Source organism: Bos indicus, chromosome 7, assembly GCF_029378745.1.
Source record: "Bos indicus isolate NIAB-ARS_2022 breed Sahiwal x Tharparkar chromosome 7, NIAB-ARS_B.indTharparkar_mat_pri_1.0, whole genome shotgun sequence".
Lineage (NCBI taxonomy): Eukaryota > Metazoa > Chordata > Mammalia > Artiodactyla > Bovidae > Bos > Bos indicus.
The window spans coordinates 82,019,832-82,045,603 of record NC_091766.1 but is presented as its reverse complement, the minus strand read 5'-3'; the positions used below and the strand labels follow the sequence as shown (position 1 = coordinate 82,045,603).

General features: G+C 40.4%; 2 protein-coding genes across 5 annotated transcripts in view; one reads left to right on the top strand and one right to left on the bottom strand.

Moving 5' to 3' along the window:
• The window catches only part of LOC109562301 (V-type proton ATPase subunit S1-like protein), a 41,365-nt gene extending 19,739 nt beyond the window's left edge, over positions 1-21,626 (bottom strand). For 2 of the 4 annotated variants that reach the window (XM_070793996.1, XM_070793998.1), the window contains exons 1-3: positions 21,475-21,626; positions 14,777-17,672; positions 715-3,541 (exon numbers count right to left, since the gene is read on the bottom strand). In XM_070793996.1, coding sequence (XP_070650097.1) covers positions 715-929 — 215 coding nt within the window. In that variant the 5' untranslated portion in view covers positions 930-3,541; positions 14,777-17,672; positions 21,475-21,626. The remainder of the gene's footprint in view (positions 1-714; positions 3,542-14,776; positions 17,673-21,474) is intronic. The other 2 variants (XM_070793997.1, XM_019965390.2) reach the window with 2 other exon arrangements.
• An 88-nt stretch (positions 21,627-21,714) lies between these two features.
• On the top strand, positions 21,715-23,658 carry RPS23 (ribosomal protein S23). The gene is made up of 4 exons (XM_019965388.2): positions 21,715-21,938; positions 22,389-22,548; positions 23,223-23,343; positions 23,462-23,658. The coding sequence occupies exons 1-4, from the start codon at positions 21,935-21,937 to the stop codon at positions 23,606-23,608; spliced, it is 432 nt and encodes a 143-aa protein (XP_019820947.1). The 5' UTR covers positions 21,715-21,934; the 3' UTR covers positions 23,609-23,658.
• The last annotated feature ends 2,114 nt before the right edge of the window (positions 23,659-25,772 follow it).

Below are 25,772 nucleotides of genomic sequence, written 5' to 3'. Positions count from 1 at the left end.
GTAAAATGATTTAACATCTATTCTTTGGGGGACAGGTTATATATTTCTTAGTTTTTAAATTTTGCTTACTCTCTTCTCACATAAAAACAGCAAGATAAACTGAAATTAACAGTACTTATGAGTATAAAAGAAATATGAACACTGATTTGAGTCATTTTCTCATATATTTCGATATGTAATACAAATGTTTTTTGGATACTTTTAACACATAAATAAATCCTCCCTCTTATAATAAAGACTATATTTTATCTCATCTATAAACTCTAGTTCAATGATTTTAGTAACTATCAAATGATCTAATCTAGTATATCTGTTTTGAATTGTTAACAAATGTAGCTGTGCAACAACATAAAAAAATTTTTTTATAACAATATATGTTTTTATTTTAATTTATTGAAATCTAGTTGATTTACAATATTGGTTTCAGATGTGTGAAGTATTAAATCAATAATAATTATTACTCCAGTTTAAGCTATTACAATATAACTATATTGCTCTGTGCTACACAATATATCCTTGTTGTTTATTTGTTTGTTTTTAAATCCTTAATTGAAGTGCAGCTTATTTACAATCATTGTATTAGTTTCAGGTATACAGCAAAGTGATTCAGTTATTTATCTATATATCTATCATAAAAAATTACAGAATCATCTAATTTCACACTTGGACTGAAGTTCACAGATGCATTATATTTAAAGACGTGCAGTTACTCACCTTACATTCTTCCTGGAAAGTATCTGGTCCAAAGTTAGTGAAAATCCGATACATAAAAAAATAAGTGAAAAACTAAACAAGATTTTTCTTCCCATCAAGAAATGAATCTGTTTCTTCAAACTAGGCACATCTGTTAATTCATAAATGCAAACCAAGCAGAGGCAGTACTTTTTATGTCTTGTGACTAATACATTCATCCAATAAAAAGAGAGCATTCCCAGGATGTATTATGTGTGGAGAAGGGTGGAAGGAGGAGCCTGATACTGCTGAATTTAGAGTATAGAATGAAACTAATGGATCTGTTTTGGTTCTTCGATTATTCATCTCAATGAAAGATTATTAAGCTCTTTTTAGAAATTGGCATAGTTTTGGTACTCTTAAGAATCTCATTATACTTTTCAGGAATTTATTAAATTCTCCTCAAAAATCTATGAATTATACAAATATCATATGCATTTTTCAAGTGACTAAGTAAAACTCCCTGAGGCTAACCTAATTTTACATATGTGTCCTAATACATAGTTTCCTACTGAATTCATGACTCTTCATTTGCGGAGAGGCAGAGAATGCAATGGTAAAGGGTACTGACTATGGAATCGGACAGCATTCAAAAGCATTCCCAGCTCTAGCTCTTACTAGCTATCTAGTATTATTAGACAAGTTACTTCTCCTCATTTGCAGAGTGGAGACAAAGTATTTAAAGAATTGTTGTGAAGACTAGATAAGGCCCTGAATGGCCAAATCTACCTTGAGAAAGAATAATAAAGCTGGTGGGATCACAATTCCTTTCCTGTAAGTAAAACAGTACAGTATTGGTATAAAGACAGACATAGAGATCAATAGAACAGAATAGAGACCCCAGAAATAAATACATGCACATCAGGGCAACTGACCAGGGTTAGTTAGTGTTGCTAACAAGTATGCCAAGAATGTACAAAGGGGAAAGGACAGACTCATCAACAAATGGTGCTTGGAAAACTGGATATCCACATGCAGAAGAATGCAATTGGACCCTTATCTCACACCATACACAAAAATCAATTCAAAATGAGTTAAAGACTTAAAACCTACAAGAAAGCATAGGGGGAAAGCTTCATTGGTTTCATCAGTGATTTCATTAATATGCTGCCAAAGCACAGGCAATAAAAGCAAAAACAGACACAGGACTACATCAAACTGAAAAGTTTCTGCACAGCAAAGGAAACAATCAACAGAGTGAAAAGGCAACTATAGAATGAGAGAAAATATTTGCAAAACATACATCTGATATAGGGTAATTTCCAAAATATATAAGGAACTCCTCCAACTCAATAGTGTAAATCAAATAACTCAGTTTTCAAATGGTCTAACAACTTGAATACACATTTCTCCAAAAAAGACAAATAGCCAATACGCATAAGAGAAGTGCTCAGTGTCACTAAACATCAGGGAAATAAAAATCAAAATCACAAAGACATCACCTTACACCTATCAGGGTGGCTGTTTACCAAAAAATAAGCATTGTCAAGGACGTGAGGAAACTGGAACCGAAGTGCACTGTTGGTGGGAATACAAAATGGAGTTGCTATGGAAAAATAGCAGTTGCTATGGAAAACAATATGCAGATTAATCTCAAAAACTTTAAAACAAAACTACCATATGATCCAGCAATTGCATTTCTGGATAATTATCCACAAGAACTGAAATCAGGATCTCAAAGAACTATTAGCCCTCCTGTGTCCACTGCAGCACCATTCACTACAGCCAAGAGGTAGTTATCTGTTTATGGATGAATGGATAAACAAAATGTGATACATATATACAATGAAATATTATTCAGGCTTAAAAAAGAGGAAATTCTGCAATATGTGACAACGTGGGTGAACCTTGAGGACATTATGCTAAGTGAAATAAGTCAGTGAAATAAGGAATACTACATGATTCCATTTATATGAGGTATCTAACACAGGAAAATTCATAGAATCAAAGAGTGGAATGGTGGCTTCCAGGGGCTAAGGAAGGAGGAAATGGAACTTGCTAATTAATTGGCACAAAATTTCAGTTAAGCAAGATTAACAAATTCTACAGATCTTCGGTATAAGACTGTGAAAGTGAAAGTGAAGTCGCTCAGTCGTGTCTGCCTCTTCGAGACCCCATGGACTCTAGACTGCTAAAAATATTGTGAGTGAAAGTCACTCACTCGTGTCCGACTCTTTGCAACCCCATGGACTATACAGTCCATGAAATTCTCCAGGCCAGGATACTGGAGTGGGTAGCTTTTCATTCTCCAGGCATCTTCCTAATCCAGGGATCGAATTCCGGTCTCCTGCATTGCAGGAGGATTCTTTACCAGCTGAGCCACAGGGAAGCCCAAGAATACTGGAGTGGGTAGCCTATCCCTTCTCCAGAAGATCTTCCTGACCCAGGAATCAAACTGGGGTCTCCTGCACTGCAGGTGGATTCTTTACCAACTGAGCTATCAGAGAAGCCTAATACTACTGTAGGATACACTTAAAAATTTGTTGAGAGAGTGAATTTCATCTTAAGTGCTTTTATCAGTCAGTCAGTCAGTTCAGTTGCTCAGTGGTGTCCAACTCTTTGCAACCCCATGGACCACAGCACTTCAGGCCTCCCTGTCCATCACCATCTCCCAGAGTTTACCCAAACTCACGTCCACTGAGTCAGTGATGCCATCTAAGCATCTCATCCTCGGTTGTCCCCTTCTCCTCCTGCCTTCAATCTTTCCCAACATCAGGGTCTTTTCAAATGAGTCAGCTCTTCGCATCAGGTGGCCAAAATACTGGAGTTTCAGCTTCAACATCAGTCCTTCCAATGAACACCCAGGACACTATATAATAAATTTTTAAATAAATAAATAAGAGATGAAAGCCTTTTCTTACTTCAAGAACTAGAAAAAATAAAGAATATCTAGAATATCTATTATTTTTCCTTCTTTGTCAGCCTCCACTCCCACCACCCCCACCTAAAAAGTATAACACAAATAAATTATTAACAGTTGTTTGTTTATGTGCTAAGTCACTTCAGTCATGTCCAACTCTTTGCAACCCCATGGACTGTAGCCTGCCAGGCTCCTCTGTCCATGAAATTCTCTAGGTAAAAATACTGGAGTGGGTTGCCATTCCCTTCTCCAGGGGATCTTCCCAACCCAGGGATCAAACAGTACAGGTCTCCTGTACTGCAGGAGAATTCTTTACCATCTGAGCCACCTGAAAACATACAATTAAAAGAGCACAATAAACAAAATCCTCTAAAATCAAAGTGTCACCATTTTTGACACTTAAGAAACTTGACCTCCTTAATGACAAAGTACTGGTAGCTAAAAGGGCCCATTTTAAGTGGCATTTCAGAGATGATGGATTATAGGAAAGCTGGGGATTTGACCCTGATGAGACACTCCTTTCCTTGCTGCCCACTGTGCACAATTGGCATCTTTTAATGTGGCTCTAGGGAGCCCTATAGAAAATGAGGAGATAAAATCACAACACTTGGAGAAGTGGCAAAAAAAACAGAAATAAGGAAGAAAATTGCTAACAAAAATTATAAAATATAAAAGGCCTATCCATGCTCCATCTTATTTCTATTTCTCACTATATTTTCTTTTCTTCTCTTTTCTTTCACTGCACTCAATTTTCTGTCCTTTTCCTGATTCCATGGAATTTCAAGGAGCAAGACAGGTCTGGGCATGAGGATTTTCATCATAGATAGTGCTGTCAAATAGAATTTGGGACACTTGGTTAACTTTGAACTTCAGATTAAAAAAAACAAATAACTTTATTCATGAATATGCCCCATGCAATATTTGGGACATAATATACTAAAAATTATTTGTTGTTTATCTGAAAACTAAATTCTATTGGATATCTTCCATTCTTATTTGCTACATCTGGCAATCCTAGTCTTAAGGACTCTTAGCTGTGCTGTGAGTAGCAAAGATCTAATTTCTATTTGATCAATCAAAACAAAACAAGAGCTACATATGTAATTTAAAGTTGTCTAGTAGCCACACTGAAAGAGTTAAAAATAAGCAGGTGAAATTAGTTTAACAATATATTTTATTTAACCTGATACACTTAAAATATTATTTCACACAGAAAAGTAATTTTTTAAAATTATTAACAAAATCTTTTACTGTCCTTTCCTGCCCTATGCCTGAAATCTGGTGTATAATTTATACTTCTGCATATCTCAGTTCAGAATAACCAAGCTTCAAGTGCTCAGTAACCACATGTGGCTAGTGGCCACTGTATTGGCCTGTGCAAACACAGAACATCTCCAGCTGCCAGAGCAAGCCCTCGTAGTCTCACACAGTAGCAGAAGTAGTACCTGACTGCACTGCTCCTCAAACTCCTGGTTAGGAGGTGAGAACCCAAGCCATGATGATCCTGTACCATGAGAATAACGGTTCTGTGAACACTCAGAAACCACAGTAGTAGTCCCTTAGTGCTTATTATGTAGCAAACTTTCTTGAAAATATGCTTCAGTTATATATTCAGGCACATACACACACATGCACCATTTTTTAAGTCAAGTATCATCTTGATATATTTTACGACATGATGCCTCTAAAATTTTAATATAGCATTCTGTTGTTGAAATTTTCTCCCACTTGCTGAAGAATATTTAAAGCAGAATAATTAGTAGTTAGTAGGTTTCACACATGCATTTTAAAATAGAAATCACGCTTAAGATGTGATTGTCTGAGAACAGCTTGTCTTGTGACTCTGGAGGAGAAAATCAGTGATTAAAAAAAAATGCTAATATGATAGTGTGCAGGCTACAAAGCACTGGGGTCTCACATGTGGGGCACTGCACCTGCCTGCTCAGACAGCTGAGGGGTCTCTGTCCAAAACTGTGAAGGTCTGAGGTTTTCCCCAACTTGGAAGCCAATGAGGTAGCCTGTTAGGGCTTCATGGATGCTAGCAAAAGACAAGACTCATGGGTCAGAAACAAAGGACTTTATGCTTTTTACTCACCAAAGAGCAAGCAGTGTGAGCATCGGTCTATTTGTGTCATCCCTTTGCCCATAAAGTAATACAGGTGGGTGCAGATGGACACCCATACCCACAGCGGGTATCATTTCAGGAGAGAAACTCAAATTTCCAAGGCTATAAGCCAACCTGCCTCTTTGCTAAAGAGAAAGATACTATTTCTACCTTTCAAGGCTGTTTGTTTTACAAACATCCTAAAGCTATTCCAGAACAAAGAGCAATTAGTGATGTACAAGACAAACAGAAAATGCAGAGGAGCATGGAAAATATTCCCTCAACATTTTCCATGAGAGAATAGGAAGCTGTTCATCCACACTGCTTTCAACTGAAAATACTTGGATTTGCTTCATATTCTGATTTGCTGTATATTATTAAATAAAATATTACCTACAAAGGTGAATATAAAAAACCTATCTTTCATAATCATATATGACAATACAGAATTGAGTTCTCATGGGGGAAAAAAAATGGATCTATCTAAATTCTAATATTTACCTTAAGGGGCGTCTAGCATTTATCAGACTATAGTCTCTATTCATGCAAATGCTCTCAGACTGAAAATCCCATTAGTCAAATGTTCAAATTGATTACAGTGGTCTTTGCAAACTGATTCAAAATCCAAATCCAAGCACCTCCTACAAAGCCTGCATGACCTGGTCCTTGCTGGTCTCTCTCACCCTTCTCCCCACCATGCTTACAGCACTCTGCCTGCACTCAGCCTCTCAACATCCTCCACATGCCAGGCTTTTATGCACCTCAGTGACTCTGTACATATTCTTCTGGCTGTGGGAATCACTTCACACTCCTCTAATTCTCCCTGTCTTCTGTTCACTCTCATCATAACATATATCACAATTTGTACTGAGACATTTACTTTCTCATTACTTGTTTACAGCTCATTTCCTTATCAGAAGGCCTGCTCCATGAGCACAGAGACCATGTCTAATTAAACTGATGTACATCAAGAAGTTGCTGGTCCAAGTTGGTGCTAAATAAAATGTAGAGGAAAATGAATAAACCTATCACAAATATTACATAATTATTTCTCACTTCATGTCACATGGTTGTGACTCCAGGGCTTGAATATTTAGGTACCTGCACCTAGAAAATAAACTAATTCAAGTATTCCATCAACTTTAGTAGCTTGAAAACGCAAATAGACAAAACCCATGTTACATCAGTTTATTAGCAAAATACCATATAGTATGTATGTACTCTCCTTGTCAAAGGTATGACTCCGTGATGGTTAAGGTGGGTCAATGTAACTGGGCTGTGAGGTGCCTATATACTTGGTTGTGTCTCTCAGGGTGTTTCTGAATGAGATGAACATTTGATTCAGTAGACTGAGCAAAGCAAATTGCCCTTTCCAAGGTGAGTGGTCCTCATCAAATACACTGAAGGTTCAACTAGAGCAAAAAGGTGGCGTAAGGGAGACTGCACATTCTGTCTTACAGCAAGGACATCAGTCCTTTTCTGCTTTCAGACTCAGACTACAACTGGAACTATAACATCGGCTCCCCGGGTCTCTAGTTTGCTGGTGACTGCAAATGTAGGGACTTCATAGCCTCTATAAGTGCATGATCCAATTCCTATAATAAACCATATATTCATATATGTGCATGCTGCTGCTCCTGCTGCTAAGTCGCTTCAGTCTTGTCCGACTCTGTGCGACCCCAGAGACGGCAGCCCACCAGGCTCCCCCATCCCTGGGATTCTCCAGGCAAGAACACTGGAGTGGCTTGCCATTTCCTTCTCCAGTATATATGTGCATATATATGTATATATCTCCTATTGGTTTTTTGTGGCAAATCCAGACTAGTACAGACTCTTAGCAAGTTCAGAGCCTAATTGCTGTCATAATTTCTACCAATTTTCATCAAATTACTTTCTGAGTTGATTAAAATCAGGTAAGCAAATGAAATACAAATGCTTTTGATTTAAATGTTAAATGTTTCTTACTTTAGATTTCCCTTTGACTTCATGGAACATGGATAAAGTGTTAAATTAGTGGCACATGTTTACATTCTTGTTTCTCAAGCTAAACTGAAACAGGAGGCTTGCTGTTTCATAAATCTGTGCATTTTGCAAACATTGATTGTCATGTGCTAGATGCCATGAATACAGTGTAAAAAGGACCTAATCTTTGCCCCCAAGAAGATCCCAAACAAGTGATATGTGAACACATATTTGCTGGGGTAAACACTTTTGGGATATTTCACCTAGCAAATTAATGACCTTCTCTGAAGGTCCCACCTCCACTCCAAACAATGGCTAATTAGATAGGGAAAGAGAGACAGCTATGAAATAGATAAAGAGACAAGAGATGAGTCATAACTATCTCTTTCGAAGAGGTGAAGCAACTAGGGAGGAAAAGGCTTCCATTACTCTCAAAAATGCTCTCAGCAGGCACCTGCAAAGTCCTCACCTCAACAGAGACAGGAGTTAGAGTTTTAATTCAGTAAACTAAAACTCAAACTGAGAGTATGTACTATTTGATGTTGCCCTATACTTTATGCTGCCATTTATAAAAAGAGAAAAATGGATTCCTTGGACAAAAATTAATACTTCACAGAGCATTATGTACAACTACTTGGTAAAAATCCAAGATACTGTCTGCTACATAATTAACATAAACCCAGACTTTTTAACTGAAAACCTAAGTAAATTTCAAAATTCACTGGCACATAGTACAAAAAATGAACCAGTTATATATGAACTTGTTATAGATTTATTCATTTGGGTTATCTTCATAGTCAGTAACGACTGCCAGAACCAAGATTGAAAAGTAATGCTTTAGATCAGTGGAAGAATTATCACTGTTATTTGTGTAGCTATAGAAACCCAGAACCCCTCACTTCTTTTCTTCTGCTCTTCTTCTACTCCTTCCACTCCCTCATTACTTTTTCTCTCTTGTGTTTTTTTCCCCCAATCTATGGGGAAAAAATCTTGCTTTACCTTATTTAAAGTCCTTTAAACAATAAAATGTTAGTAATATAAAATGTTCAAAATTTTACACACTTACTTTTATAAAAGTTTACATTTTTATATTATAATATTCTTACATTTAAATCACCTAGAAGTAGTCCTGGTGAATCTTCATTTTACTACAGAATGCAAAGGCAAAAGAGTGACCCTGGCCATTCTCCATCACAAAGATCATCTGGTCCCTACTGAACACAGACAGCACAGATCTGGTTAAGAATCATCTACAGGTTCTTAAACCTCTCCAGGAATGAGATTCTAAAACTTAACATCCCACTGAGTGAAGAAAATCATCTTTCTTTTCCTGGTGAGAAAAATTATCTTTCATTTCTTATAATTCAAAGGTCCCTGCTGAAATAGAGGCCTATTTTCTTTTGTTTGGTGTTCAGCCAAGTTAGAGAACACCTGGAGAATACCTTTTAATATGCATATTAAAATGATAACTCCCTTCCAGGAATTTTAAAAGGGCATCAAAGAACAGCACTGTCAATCCTCCCTAGATCCTACACAGAGGTTTAACTAAATAACAAGATTTTAAAGATCAACCTTGAGTATTAGTAAGACTACATGGCAATACACTATTTCTTTAGTTCCACAGAATAGATATGAGAAGAAATAACAACTATACCAAAAAGCAGCTAGAATGAGAGGATAAGAAATCTCATTAATTTTGGATAAAGGAAAAGTTGGGTTTAATAATTTAATCAGGAAAAATGAAGCACTCAATATTCATCATTAGTAGTTATACAGAGCATGTAAGCATCTGTCTCACTTTTCCTGCTTCTCCTTGCCCACTTAAAGCTGTTATTTTATCTTGTCACATTTGATAGCAACTAATGACTCAACTTTCATAGCTAAAGCACTAGGAATAACTTCTAACCATTCTAAAAGCTCCAATATTAATTGTCAACATTATTAAAACCCTTAGCCATTCTTCCCCAAAAGTTAACTTCTATTTCATACAGTACAAAGAATCAGCATCACCCTTGACTTAAGTCTCCCTATCAACTGATCTAATTTATGAAGATCAATTTTTCTTTCTAGTTGGGGTAGGAGGCTCTGAGAGAAGTCAAATAATAATACTCTTCTGCCCCACCTGTGCCTTGTGCTCAGTCATGTCCCATTCTTTGAGACCCCCTGGACTGTAACCTGCTAGGTTCCTCTGTCAGTGGAATTTTCCAGGCAAGAATACTGGAGTTGGTTGCCATTTCTTTCTCCAAGGGATCTTCCCCACCCAGGGGTTGAACCAAGTTTTGTGTGTCTCCTGCACTGCAGGTGGATTCCTTACCCACTGAGCCATTAGGGAAACCCTGACCCACCTGAGTGTTAAACTATTAATAACTGAGAAATTAAACAAGAGCTTGGCTTCCCTGGTGGCTCAGTCAGTAAACAATCTGCCTGCAATGCAGGAAACCTGGGTTTGACTCCTGGATTGGGAAGATCCCCTGGAGAAAGAAATGGCAACCCACTCCAGTATTCCTGCCTGGAAAATCCCACAGACAGAGGAGCTTGGCTGGCTATGTCCCCAAGTCCACGGGGTCACAAGAGTCAGACACCACTTAGTGACTAAACCACAAAAACAAGATGTTAGACAAGTATAGGGTTAAATACCACCTTTATTACTATGAAAGGCCAGACTGGAGGACAAGCTTAGTGAAGGAGCAAAATAGATTGTAACTGAACCCCTCCTTGCAGAAGACAGACACAGCAGCCTATCACGGTAGTACTGGTTTCTCACAGGGAAGAGAGGACTGCCCCAGAAGAAACAGAAGGAAATGTGTGCTCCATGGGCAGGTTAGGTCCCAAAAAGGAAAACAGGAAAAGCTGAACATGTCTAAACTGTTTTTTCTAAACTTACACTTGAAGAGAGATGTCACTTTTCCCCACCTGGCATGGAATGAGTAAATGGCAGAGATATTACACTAATTTAAGTCCTTCTGTTGGAGGAAATACTAGGAAAGACAAAAACATGTTCTCCTTCCTCCCTCCATGCCCCTAACATTTTTAGAACTACCAAATAGGATCTTTTGTGACAAAGTGTCTACTGGTTTTTACATACCTTTAGTAACCCATGGACATCCAGTTACAAATTATAATAAGAATACTTTAACCTTAAGAACTATACCCCTTATTTTCTAGCGCTGGCTAGAAAATTATTTCCCATCAATTCTGTGCCATATTTACATTCATCAAATTTTTTCCTTAGCTCCTTAAAAATCAAAATTGTGTCTTATAACTAACCTGGAAACCAACAAACATGTTCTGGTTAAGAAAGTTAACTTCTTTAAGTCTCAATTTAAATGGTAAAATAAATAACTCCTACCACATAGGAGTTATTGTGCGGGTTAAAAGAAATTATGCATGTGAAATTCTAAGCCTGGCACCTAAACAGTACTCAGTATGCCTTGGAGACAATCGTGGTGCTGGTGGTGGTAGTGATGATGATGATGTCAATGATTTTGCTCTTTCCAACATGATATAACCCCCAATTATACCACGACCTCTGATATCTCACCTGTACTATTGCAACAGTCCCCTCCTTGGAAAGCCAAGGCTCTCTTGTCCCTCTGTGGTGCCCTACCTTAGCTATGCACATCATATTCTTTCACTATTTCACTCTTTCATCTGTGGCCTCCAATGGCTTCTCATCACACTCAGAATAAAACCCAGACTCCTTGTTTTGGCCTATAGGTTGGACATGAGCTGGTCCTGCACACCCCTTGAACTTCACCTTCCTCAGTTTTCTGGCTGGTTCACTACCCTTTAGCCAGGACAGCTTTCTTTTCTTTTGGTTCCTCAAGCTGATTCTTGTTTGAGTACCCTTTTAGAAAATTTAGGGCCCAAGGTCAAAGGAAATTCCATCTCCTTTCAGGCTCCAAATTACATAATATGTTCTTTATTAGGAATTAAAAAATTCAAACCTCCAAATACAGACATCAAATCCTTTAAAAACTGTATTCATGGCTATAGTAATCAAAATCCTTGGTTCACAGCACATCCTAACCATTGGTTCATGCTTTATTTATTTGTTTGTTTCTATAATAATATAATAATTAAACCTACTGTATAAAGTAAACACAACCCAACATCCCACTATGATCCCCACTCTCTCCACACAATGTCAGTATCATCCTGAATACAGGACACAGAAGACCCGAACAGCACTATCAACTACCTGGGGCTAATTAACACTGACAGTACATTCTTCCTTAGCAAATATACTTTCTTTTCAAGTGTACAAGGAGAATTCACTGAGAGTGACTAAATCTGGGCCATAAGGCAAACCTCAACAAATTTTTAAAATACTACAATCAAAAAAGGATATTCTTAGACCATAATGACACTAAGTTAGAACTAAATAACATAGATATTTAGAAGTTATCCAAGTATTTAGAAATTAAATAATGCAATTCTAAATAATCCATAGGTGAAAAGGGAAATCAAAAGAGAAATTAGTAAATGTTTTAAAATGAATTAAAACTAAAATATAACATACCAAAACTCAAGTAATACTTAGAGGGATAGTCATACCGCCATATATATTTTAAAAGAATAAAGATCTCAAATCAATAACAGAAGCTTCCCTTTAACTCCAAAACAAGCAGAAAAAAATAAATAAGAAAAGATAAGACCAGAAATCAATGAAAATGAAGACAGAAAAATTAGAAGAAGATTACTAAACTTCGAAGTGACCAAGAGAACTTCCTGGACTTCCAGGAAGACTAAGACTCCACACTTCCAATGCAGGAGGTGCAGGTTCAATCCCTGGTTGGGGAAGTAAGATCCCACATGCCACATGGCCAAAAAAAAAAAAAAAAAGAAAAGTATACTTTTTAAAAAATGTAAAAACTTCAAGAAAATTAGAGATACCAAGGGAATATTTCACACAAAGATGGGCACAATAAAAGACAGAAATAGTATGAATTTCACAGAAGCAGAAGATATTAAGAAGAGGTGGCAAGAATACACAGAAGATCTATACAAAAAAGATTTTAATGACCCAGATAACCAAAACGGTGTGATTACTCAACCAGAGTCAGACATCCTGGAGTGCGAAGTCAAGTAGGCCTTAGGAAGCATCACTATGAACAAACCTAGTGGAGATGATGGAATTCCAGTTGAGCTATTTCAAAACCTAAAAGATGATGCTGTGAAAGTGCTGCACTCAGTATGCCAGTGAATTTGGAAAACTCAGCAGTGGCCACAGGACTGGAAAAGGTCAGTTTTCATTCCAATCCCAAAGAACAGCAATGCCAAAGAATATTCAGACTACTGCACAATTGCACTCATCTCACATGCTAGGGAAGGAAAAGGCAACCCACTCTAGCATCCTTGCCTGGAAAATGCCATGGAGAGAGGAGCCTGGCAGGCTGCAGTTTACGGGGTCGCAAAGAGTTGGGCACAACTGAACAACTAACACACACACATACACACGCTAGCAGTGTAATGCTCAAAATTCTCCAAGCCAGGCTTCAACAGTACATGAACTGAGAACTTCCAGATGTTCAAGCTGGATTTAGAAAAGGCAGAGGAACCAGAGTTCAAATTGCCAACATTCAGTGGATCATTGAAAAAGCAAGAAAATTCCAGAAAAAAACATCTACTTCTATTTCGTTGACTATGCCAAAGCATTTGACTGTGTGGATCACAACACACTGGAAAATTCTTAAAGAAATAGGAATACCAGACCATCTTACCTGCCCCTTGAGAAATCTGTATGCAGGTTAAGAAGCAACAGAACTGGACATGGAACAACAGGCTGGTTCCAATTGGGAAAGGAGTATGTCAAGGCTACATATTGTCACCTTGCTTATTTAAATTGTATGCAGAGTACATCATGCAAAATGCTGGACTGGATGAAGCACATGCTGGAATCAAGATTGCTGGGAGAAATATCAATAACCTCAGATATGCAGATGATACCACCCTTATGGCAGAAAACAAAGAGAAACTAAAGAGCCTCTTGATGAAAGTGAAAGAGGAGAGTGAAAAAGCTGGCTTAAAGCTCAACATTCAAAAACCAAAGATCATGGCACCTGGTCCCATTACTTCATGGCAGACAGATGGGGAAACAATGTAAACAGTGAGAGGCTTTATTTTCTTGGGCTCCAAAATCACTGCAGATGGTGACTGCAGGCATGAAATTAAAAGATGCTTGCTCCTTGGAAGAAAGGTTACGACAAACCTAGAGAGCATATTAAAAAGCAGAAATATTACTTTCCCGACAAAGGTCTGTCTAGTCAAAGCTGTGATTTTTCCAGTAGTCATGAATGAATGTGAGAGTTGGACCATAAAGAAAGCTGAGCACTGAAGAATTGATGCTTTTGAACTCTGGTTTTGGAGAAGACTCTTGAGAGTCCCCTGGACAGCAAGGAGATCAAACCAGTCAAACCTAGAGGAAATCAGTTCTGACTATTCATTGGAAGGACTGATGCTGAACTTCAAACTCCAATACTTTGGCCACCCAATGTGACTAACTGACTCACTGGAAAAGACCCTGATGCTGGGAAAGATTGAAGGCAGGAGGAGAAGGGGACGACAGAGGGTGAGTTGGTTGGATGGCATCGCCAACTTGATGGACATGAATTTGAACAAGTTCCAGGAGTTGGTGATGGATAGGGAAGCCTGGCGTGGTGCAATCCATGGGGTCACAAAGAGTCAGACACGATTGAGCAACTGAATTGAGCAACTGAACTGACTGAACTGAGGGTGGCTATTGTAAAATTAGAAAAAAAGGAAAAAAAAGAGAAAGAAGATACAGATTATCAATATCAGGAATGGGAGATGAGACATCATTATAAATCTACGAATATTAAAAAGATTATAAAGGAACTACAAACAACTTTATGCCCATACATTTGACAACTTAGATAACAATAGACCAAATACTTTGAAATGTGCACATTACCAAAACTCACTTGAAAAGAGATAACCTGTGTAGTACTATATATAGCATTTTACACTCATTGTTAAAACAACTTCCAACAAGTATATATAACACATGCATTCATGCATAATAGAATGTCATAACAACTTTATGAAATAATTTTGAAAACTTAGATGAAATAGACAAACTCTAAAAAATGACTTACCAAATCTGACTCAAGAAGAAATCATGGTTCTCTGAATCATTCTGTAACTAGACATTCAGTTTACATCAGATTTAATTTAAAAGATATTTAAGCTGTTTATAACCTTTCCACAAAGAAAGCACCTAGCCCAGATGATTTTACAGGATGTTTTACTCAACTTTTAAGAAATAATCTATCCCAACTTTAAATGAACACTTCCTGTGACTATCAACTCAGGTTGTAACTTCTTTTTCTTTCTTTCAGGTGTATTTTTTTTTTTTAAACAAGGTTCTTAATATGGTCAAATTTATCATTCCTCTTATTTAGAAATAGTTTCCTTTCCTAAGTTCATGGAGATACCTTTGTTTTCTATTCAGAATTTTTAAATTTTACTGTTGACATATAGTGTCTCAATCTGCCTGGAACTGATATTTGTTTTTAGCCTGAAATGGTGACTCAGTTTAATCTGGGTAACCACTTTTTGTGTGGCTCCATCTGTTTGACAATTCTTCTTTTACACACTGATTTGACATCTAATTCTGTCACTTAATAACATTCTATACTCCTTCTATAGGAGTCTTTTGCTGGACTCTGTATTCTATTCATTAGTCAAGTTATCAACTTCTGTACTAACACTACTCTATCTTACTTGCATGCATGCTAAGTCGCTTCAGTCGTGTCCGACTCTGTGAAACCTTGTAGACTGCAGCCTGCCAGGCTCCTCTGTCCATGGGATTCTCCATGCAAGAATACTGGAATGGGTTGCCATGAGGGGATCTTCCAGACCAAAGGATGGAACCCTTGTCTCTTACATATCCTTCATTGTCAGGCAGGTTTTTTACCTCTAGTGCCACCTGAGAAGCCCATTAGCCTCACAGAAATTTCTCATATCTGGTAGGGCCAGGCCTTCAGAACTGTTTTGCCTATCCCTGGCTCTTTACTAGGGCTTCCCAGGTGGTGCTGGTGGTAAAGATCCCTCCTGTCAAAGCAAGTAGACCTAAGAGACACAGGTTCTTCCCTGAGTTGGGAAGATGCCCTGAAGAAGGACATGGCAACCCATTCCAGTATTCTTGCCTACAGAATCCTATGGACAGAGGAGCCTGGAAGGCTACAGTCCATAGGGTCTCAAATAAAGGGGCACGATTGAATTGACTCAGCAAAAAAAAAAAAGGCTCTTTACTCCTCCAGCATCTCATGGTTCATTGTAATCCTTCCCTTATAATCACTCTCAACTCCTTTGCCCTTCCTCGGGCACATTTACTGTAAATAGACCCCACGCCCAGGCCAATTATCTACTCAGTCACTATATCAAATGAATCTGAAGAATACACAAAGCCATGCTAACTGATGTAACTTCATTACTATGGTTTCAAATGGGTCCGCAAAATTCTCTTGTCAACCTATCCTCCCACACTTCTAAATTGGAAGGCAAAATTCATGTTAAGACCTAATCCTCAATGTGCAGCATTAGTAGGTGTGTGTTGGGGCATGTCTTTGGGTGTAGATTAGATATAAAGGTGGAGCCCTCATGAATGGGATTCAGTTCAGTTCAGTTCAGTTCAATCGCTCAGTTGTGTCCAACTCTTTGCGACCCCATGAATCACAGCACGCCAGGCCTCCCTGTCCATCACCAACTGCCGGAGTTCACTCAGACTCACGTCCATCGAGTCCGTGATGCCATTCAGCCATCTCATCCTCTGTCGTCCCCTTCTCCTCCTGCCCCCAATCCCTCCCAGCATCAGAGTCTTTTACAATGAGTCAACTCTTTGCATGAGATGGCCAAAGTACTGGAGTTTCAGCTTCAGCATCATTCCTTCCAAAGAAATCCCAGGACTGATCTCTTTCAGAATGGACTGGTTGGACCTCCTTGCAGTCCAAGGGACTCTCAAGAGTCTTTTCCAACACCACAGTTCAAAAGCATCAATTCTTTGGTGCTCAGCTTTCTTCACAGTCCAACTCTCGCATCCATACACGACCACTGGAAAAACCATAGCCTTGACTGGATGGACCTTTGTTGGCAAAGTAATGTCTCTGCTTTTCAATATGCTATATAGGTTGGTCATAACTTTCCTTCCAAGGAGTAAGCGTCTTTTAATTTCATGGCTGCAGTGATTTTGGAGCCCAAAAAAATAAAGTCTGACACTGTTTCCACTGTTTCCCCATCTATTTTCCATGAAGTGATGGGACCAGATGCCATGATCTTCATTTTCTGAATGTTGAGCTTTAAGCCAACTTTTTCACTCTCCACTTTCACTAGAACTCTCATAAAGAAACCCCAATATATCAAATATATCTCAATAAAACTGAGAAAAAAATAAAAAAACAAAATATAAATAAAAGTGACCCCAGAGTTGCCTTCAACCTTTGAGGCTATTGCAAAAGAGTCTACCAACCAAGAAGTGGGCTCTCAGCAGACACTAGATCTTCCAGCACCTTGACCTGGGACTTTCCAGTCTTCAGAAATGTAAGAAATAAATTTCTGTTGTTTATAAGCTACCCAGTCTATGGTATTCTGTTATAGTATCCTGAAAGGACTAAGACACTATCAGTTCGGTTCAGTTGCTCAGTCGTGTCCGACTCTTTGCAACCCCATGAATCGCAGCATGGCAGGCCTCCCTGTCCATCACCAACTCCTGGAGTTCACTCAGACTCACGTCCATAGAGTCAGTGATGCCATTCAGCCATCTCATCCTCTGTCGTCCCCTTCTCCTCCTGCCCCCAATCCCTCCCAGCATCAGAGTCTTTTACAGTGAGTCAACTCTTTGCATGAGGTGGCCAAAGTACTGGAGTTTCAGCTTCAGCATCATTCCTTCCAAAGAAATCCCAGGGCTGATGTCCTTCAGAATGGACTGGTTGGATCTCCTTGCAGTCCAAGGGACTCTCAAGAGTCTTCTCCAACACCACAGTTCAAAAGCATCTATAAACAGAGGTAATAAGAGTATTTACCTTTTAGCATTATAAGAATTAAATGAGTTAATAAATGTAAGGCACATAAAATAATATGTGAAAGTTGCTCAGTCATGTCCGGCTCTTTGCCACTCCATAGACTATACAGTCCATGGAATTCTCTAGGCCAGAATACTAAAGTGGGTAGCCTTTCCCTTCTCCAGGGAATCTTCCCAACCCAGGGATCGAACCCAGGTCTCCCCCATTGCAGGCAGATTCTCTACGAGCTGAGCCACAAGGGAAGCCCAAAATAATATGTGGCACACAGTAAATACTATTTAATGCTAGCATTGTTATCCTAATGATGATTTCACATCTTACCCCTCTACATAAACCTCTTTTTCCTGCTCCTTCTCTTCACTGATGATCCTGCTTATTTCATTGACATAAGAGTAGTAAAAGAGAAGTTCCACATCTTCCTATCAACAGATCTTCCAATTTACTTGCAGTTGTACCCCTATACCGGAGAAGGCAATGGCACCCCACTCCAGTACTCTTGCCTGGAAAATCCCATGGGCAGAGGAGCCTGGTAGTCTGCAGTCCATGGGGTCGTGAAGAGTCGGACACAACTGAGTGACTTCACTTTCACGCATTGGAGAAGGAAATGGCAACCCACTCCAGTGTTCTTGCCTGGAGAATCCCAGGGATGGGGGTACCTGGTGGGCTGCTGTCTATGGGGTCACAGAGAGTCGGACACGACTGAAGCGACTTAGCAGCAGCAGCAGCAGCAGCAGTACCCCTATACTCTTCCTTCTCTATTACTATAGGTAAATTGTTACAATTCCTAAGATCAATTCCTCCACTTGAGGACTTCCCTGGTGGGTCCAGTGGTTAAGGCTTTTCCACAGCAAGGGGTGCAGGTTTGATCCTTGGTTTGGAGCTAAGATCCACATGGTGCAGGAAAGAAAAAAAAAAAATTCCTCCACTTAGGCACCCCTCTAGTATACTCAAGGATTTGCTCATGCAATTATCCCTCTTCTCTGTGAATTTTCTTTTTTTCTTCTTGACTGGAATAATCTTATCAGCATATAAAAATATCATAAAATGTGATGTCTTAAACCCATTCTGACAAACCCTGTTCAGCTGTGGCCCCCTTTCCCTGCACATTATAGAAAAACTCCTTACAAAAACTGTCCATAATTGGTGTCTGCACTTCCTTCTTTCCCATATTTTCTTGACTCCAATCCAATCAAGCTTACACCTTCACCATTTCATGGGATCCCCTCCTGACAAGGCACCAATAACCTCTACATTGCCAAATCGAAAAGACAATTCTCAGTCCTCACTTACCCTTCCTTCACATTTGCTCCCTTCTACCCTCTTCACTTGGCTGTTGTTAAAGTACAGCATTAGCTACTTCTCAGTCTATTTTGCTTCATCTGCTTCTCTGTCATACCACTAAGTGTGTGCTCAAGGCTCGGGCCTCCAACCTTTGTCTGTCCTGTATTTGTTGTTGTTTAGTCACTATGACATGTTCAACTCTTTTGCAACCCCATGGATGGACTGTAGCCCACCAGGCTCCACTGTGCATGGGACTTCTCAGGCATGAATGCTGGGTGGGTTGCCACTTCTTTCTGCAGGGGATCTTCCCCACCCAGGGATCAAACCCTTGTCTCTAGCATTGCAGATTCTTTCCTGCTGAGCCACCAGGGAAGCCCTTCTCTGTCCTACCTACAGTCCTTCCCTAAATGATCTCACTCAGAGCCAAGGCTTTCAGTGCTATCTATTCACTGATGACTCTCTTGAACACCATAGCCATGTATCTAACTGACCATCTAGCATCCCTACCTGGAAGTCTAACAAGCATCTCAAACTCAATATATCCTTAACAGCACCCTTAATATCACCTTCTAAATCTACTCCTTTCCCAGTATTTCCCACACAGTAAATAACACAAATCATTCAATTGCTCAGGATGCAAATCATAATTAACTCCTTTCTCACAGCCTACATGCGTGCTTGCATGCTAGGTCTTGTTCAACTTTTTGAGACCCTATGGACTATACCCTGTCAGGCTCCTCTGTCCATGGGATTCTCCAGGCAAGAATACTGGAGTGGTTTGCCGTGCCCTCCTCCAAGGGATATTCCCAACCCAGGGACTGAACCCAGGTCTCTTATGTCTCCTGCATTGGGAGGCTGGTTCTTTACCACTAGTGCCACCTCACAGCCTACAGTCCTGAGCAAATCTTGTTGGCTCCACCATCAAACTATAAATCTAATCTCACCACTTTTTACCACCTTGGACTGAGACGTGCATTATCTCCCAACTGAAGTAGGGTAACACTCTCTCAACTGGCCTCACAGATTCATCTCTTAGTTTGTTTCTCCTCACAACAGCCAGAGTGAACCCATAAAAATATAAACCCTATCTCGTTACTCCCCTGCTGAAAACTTTTCAGAGGTATCCAATCACAGGAAGAGTAAACAGTCTTTACCATAGTCTACAGGCTCCACATGTCCCTGTGCACTCTCAAACCTCACCTATTGCCATACTACTCTTCAGTTCAGTTCAGTTCAGTCGCTCAGTCGTGTCCAACTCTTTGTGACCCCATGAACTGCAGCATGCCAGGCCTCCCTGTCCATCACCAACTCCCAGAGTTCACTCAGACTCATGTCCATCGATTCAGTGATGCCATCCAGCCATCTCATCCTCTGTCGTCCCCTTCTCCTCCTGCCCCCAATCCCTCCCAGCATCAGAGTCTTTTCTAATGAGTCAACTCTTCGCATCACTGCAGATGGTGACTGCAGCCATGAAATTAAAAGACGCTTACTCCTTGGAAGGAAAGTTATGACCAACCTAGATAGCATATTCAAAAGCAGAGACATTACTTTGCCAACAAAGGTCCGTCTAGTCAAGGCTATGGTTTTTCCAGTGGTCATGTATGGATGTGAGAGTTGGACTGTGAAGAAAGCTGAGTGCTGAAGAATTGATGCTTTGAACTGTGGTGTTGGAGAAGACTCTTGAGAGTCCCTTGGACTGCAAGGAGATCCAACCAGTCCATTCTGAAGGAGATCAGTCCTGGGATTCCTTTGGAAGGATGATGCTGAAGCTGAAACTCCAGTACTTTGGCCACCTCATGCGAAGAGTTGACTACTCTTCAAGCACTCAGCTATCTCTTCCCTGATCCCTCAGCTCTTAAAAAGTTCCAGCCTCATTCTATACTTAGAGGATCCCTCTTCTTAGAAGACTTTACCCATATACCTATTTAGACGGCTGTCTTTCTTTAGCATCTCAGCTCAAATGTAATCTCCAGAGACAACTTCTAACACCCCCTACCCAGAGCAGCCACCTGCCTCAATCACTGAACCAGGTGCATTTTCTCCATAGTACTTATCAATATGTAAAAGTATCTTTTTATGTTTAAGTACACATATTTTGTCCTCTCATACCTAGAATATAAACTTTCTAAGAGCAGAAACCTTAATTATTTTGTTAACTGTTACATCACCAAGTGCCTGGAACAGCAGGCAGGATCTAAGACATTTTTATAAAGAGTTGTGATATGAACCAACACCCCAGAGAGCTTTCTTTTCTTTCTTATGGTAAGAAGTGGATTTATTTAGAGAGAAACACGCTCCACAGAATGTGGGCCATCTCAGAATATGACAGGCTCCAGAAAACTTTTATATCTATTTCACTCTCCAGGACAAGCTGAGTTCACCGAAAGAATCAAGGTTCCACAACTAAAACAGCAGCTTTGGTTTGGTCTCTCACTAAGAGTGAGCTTTTAAATACTACATCACCTTGCTTCACTAAATGTTTTTCAATTTACCGTGCTTCTTGTTGAGTAGGAGTTAAGGGTCTTCTGAGGTCTAATTTTCCGAACTACAAGCACAAGGTGCCCACCCCACCACACGCAGTCGCCCTGGGCCTCTCACTCAGCGCCTCAGAGCCCGCCCCGCGCGTTTGCTCAGAGCGCCTGCGCCGGACGCCGGGCTCATGCAAAGGCTTCTGGGATTGGTAGTCGCGGTTCCCTCCGTCCGCGGTATTCGCATAAAAAGAAATAAACCATAGCGAACATTAGATATCCCCGAATCGCACACAAATTAGATAAGACGCAGATTCTGGAAAGTGGTGCAGGCTTGTCGCTTTGTACCGAGGGGCGGCAGCCGGGATCAGGCGCGGCGCAGACAGCCTCAAGGGCCCTCGGATGGGCGGGGCTTGCTCGCGGGGGCTTGTGGCTCCTTCCTGCGCTTCCTCTCTCTTTCGCTCAGGCCCGTGGCGCCGGCAGGATGGGTGAGTTGTCTTCTCTGCTGGGCAGAGTGGGCTGCACGTGCAGCTTGGGGTTTCGGGGACCGGCGGGAAAATAGGAAACAGAGCGGTGAGGGAGAGCCATGGGAAGGGCCGGTGGGAAGCGCCGGGGGAGCGCCGCTGCTGCAGCCACATGGCCCGGCGGGAAAGGGGCCTGGGCGTCGCAGAGCCGGAGTTAAGAGGGGAGCCGGAGCGCCGCAGCTTCCCCCGAGCGATGGCGCGGGGCTTCGTCCCTCTGAGAAAGTGTAGCCGTTGGAGCACTTGTTTCCACGTCTTAGTTGATTCAAGGGGAACTTTGTGGTTTGGCCCATGGGGCAAGGTATGATGTCAGAGCCTACCAGCCGGTAGTCTAGGTGAGGCTAGTACTTGAGATAATGTGGGAAAAAAAAACGTGGGTGATTTTACTGGGGAATCTAAGGTGATTGTGATTTTTAGGCAAGTGTCGCGGTCTTCGTACTGCCAGGAAGCTCCGTAGCCACCGACGAGACCAGAAGTGGCATGATAAGCAGTACAAGAAAGCCCATCTGGGCACAGCCCTGAAGGCCAACCCTTTTGGCGGCGCTTCTCACGCTAAGGGAATTGTGCTGGAAAAAGTGTAAGTGAAAGTCCATTGTTGGCTCCTTCATGGTTTTAGTATGGTAACTCGGGATAAATGCACTTAAAGATTGATGTAACTTCTAGGTTTTTGTGTGTCCACGTTTTTTTGGAACGTTAGATAAGCCCGGAAGATTTTTAAGCATTTAATACTACTTTAAAAGGAATTGGGGTGACATCGGAGGAGAGAAAGTAACCATAAACAAGGGACATTCTGAGAGCTTAGTGTGTGTGGAACTTTTCAGCAGTTGGCGCCCATCAGCTGCTTCATCTTGGTACTCCCCAAGTTTCCACTTGACAAAACATGGAGAGAAGTTACTTGCCTAATGTTATACAGCTAAGACTGAGCCACATGGATTTGCCAACACTCAACTGTTTTTTGACTTTACCAAAGGATAATTTTGTGTGGCCCCATCAAATGTAATGAGGATTTGAATCCATTATTTCTAGCTCTAGCTCTTGGTTCATGTTTTATCGCTGTAAAGAGGCCATAAGTTTGCCCTGATATTAGTCTAATGAATTTAACACTAAAGGAAAACTTAGCTGTAAGTTAGGGATTTAAGATTATGTTGAAAAGGTAGGAATACTACAGTTTCCAATAAGCTTTGTACTTCACGAAGTAAAATGTGTCCCTTTTCAGAAAGCCAAGTCACTCTTGTGCTGTTTATGTTTCAGAGGAGTTGAAGCCAAACAGCCAAATTCTGCAATCAGGAAGTGTGTCAGGGTTCAGCTAATCAAGAATGGCAAAAAGATCACTGCTTTTGTTCCCAATGATGGTTGCTTGAATTTTATTGAGGTGAGTGTTTTAGTTATCTTCTATTTTTAGGGGAGTTTCCCACAGTTGTTTATAGGATGGATGCGTGTTTTGGGTGATTGCCACTTACACCAGAAGTAAACTGTTGGTTTTATTCCAGGAAAATGATGAAGTTCTGGTTGCTGGATTTGGTCGCAAAGGTCATGCTGTTGGTGACATTCCTGGAGTCCGCTTTAAGGTTGTCAAAGTAGCCAATGTCTCTCTTTTGGCTTTATACAAAGGCAAGAAGGAAAGACCAAGATCATAAATTTTGATGATGAAAGCACGATAGTAATAAATTTTCCTATACCAAAAATACGTTCTGTGTCCTATTTTCCTTACCCAAGAAAAACTGTTATTTCTAGAGTAAATGGGATTCATAAAATTTTTTTCTCTGTGGAATAAACCATATTAGTTAAAGCTGAAATAAATGTACAGTATGTTGAGAAAACTCAAAAGAGTTGCTAGTAGGAATCATTTTGAAATCTTGAGAAACATTGGATCTTACCTCCTTAAGGATCCAATATTGTATATACTATGCCCAGGTTACTCTCTGCTCTTACTGATTTCATTTTACCTAAAGGCCATCAACATGTTGTAATTGAGTTTACAGTAGCAAAACTTAGGCATTACACGATGTAGTAGGTAGGTGTTAATGTGTATGCCAAGCAGATTAAGGCAGAGAGGGAAAGTAAGGGAGACCAGTTAAGGTCTAGGTTTTACGTGTCTTGAGCTTGTCACTAAAGTAGATTTTTGATCTTGAGATTTACTTTGAGGCACACTAATGGAAGTGTCTAGGTAGAAATGGTCTAGATGGCTTACATTTTGATAATTGAAGCTTAGATGTTAGTTGGGTGCATAGGGATCCCCTGCCCACAGATTGCTTTCAAAATTTCCATAGGAAGAAATGATAACTAGCCTTACAAAATCTGTGATCTGAAGAAGTGCTTTTGGCAACATCAGGTATAAGTTAATTTGTTCTCTCGTCAAAGTCTAGTGTTAGGTTATGTTTTGGATATTTGGGCTTCCCTTGTGGCTCAGCTGGTAAAGAATCCACCTGTAATATGGGAGATCTGGGTTCCATCCCTGGGTTGGGAAGATCCCCTGGAGAAGAGAAAGGCTACCCACTCCAGTTTTCTTGCCTACAGAATTCCATGGACTGGTATAGCCCATGGGGTCACAAAGAGTTGGACACAACTGAGCGACTTTCAGGATATTTGGAAAATGGAGATTTTAGGCTTTCTATCTTTAGATCAAGAACAGAATCCTTACTGTGGCATAGGAGACCCTGTTGTGTTTTCTGCCTGCTTAGCATCACTGACCTCTTACTTGCTCAAACCTGCATTCCCCATCTATCTTCAGGAAGCATCTAGTAGGTTGCCTGCTACTCCTCCCAACACAAACCACTGATTGCAAATTCACATTTGTGCTTACACTTGTCACAACTGTGTGATTGTCTTTCCACGAGGGTTCAGTTCAGTCGCTCAGTCCTGTCCAACTCTGCAACCCCATGGAATGCAGCACGCCAGGCCTCCCTGTCCACCAACTCTTGGAGCTTACCCAAACTTCCCATCCAGCCATCTCATCCTCTCTCATCCCCTTCTGCCATCTGTCTTTCCCAGCATCGGCGGTCTTTTCCAGTGAGTCAGTTCTTCCTATCAGGTGGCCACAAGTATTGGAGTTTCAGCTCCAGCATCGGTCCTTCCAATGAATATTCAGGACCAATTTCCTTTAGGATTGACTGATTTGATAGCCTTGCAGTCCAGGGAACGCTCAAGAGTCTTCTAACCCTAACCAAACACCACAGTTCAAAAGCGTCAATTCTTCGGTGCTCAGCTTTCTTTATAGTCCAACTCTCACATCCATATAGGACTACTGGAAAAACCGTAGCTTTGACTAGACAGACCTTTGTTGCAAAGTAATGTCTGCTTTTTAAGATGCTGCCTAGGTTGGTCATAACTTTTCTTCCAAGGAGCAAGCATCTTTTAATTTCATGGCTGCAGTCACCATCTGCAGTGATTCTGGAGCCCCCCAAAAAAGTCTCTGTTGACACTGTTTCCCCGTTTGTTTGCCATGAAGTGATGGGACTGGATGCCATGATCTTAGTTTTCTGAACATTGAGTTTTAAGCCTAATTTTTCACTCTCCTCTTAACTTTCAAGAGGCTCTTTAGTTCTTTTTCACTTTCTGCCATAAGGGTGGTGTCATCTGCGAATCTGAGGTTATAGATATTTCTCCTGGCAATCTAGATTCCAGCTTGCACTTCAGCCCAGCATTTCGCATGATATACTCTGCATATAAGTTAATAAGCAGGGTGACAGTATACAGCCTTGACATACTCCTTTCCCAATTTGGAACCAGTCTGTTGTTCCATGTCCAGTTCTAACTTGCTTCTTGACCTGCATACATATTTCTCAGGAGGCAGGTAAGGTG

Excerpts from the sequence above, each read along its gene's own strand:
- RPS23 (XM_019965388.2), top strand. Across the intron at positions 22,549-23,222 it reads GGAATTGTGCTGGAAAAAGT|AGGAGTTGAAGCCAAACAGC; the intron begins GTAAGTGAAAGT and ends TTTATGTTTCAG. Across the intron at positions 23,344-23,461 it reads GTTGCTTGAATTTTATTGAG|GAAAATGATGAAGTTCTGGT; the intron begins GTGAGTGTTTTA and ends GTTTTATTCCAG.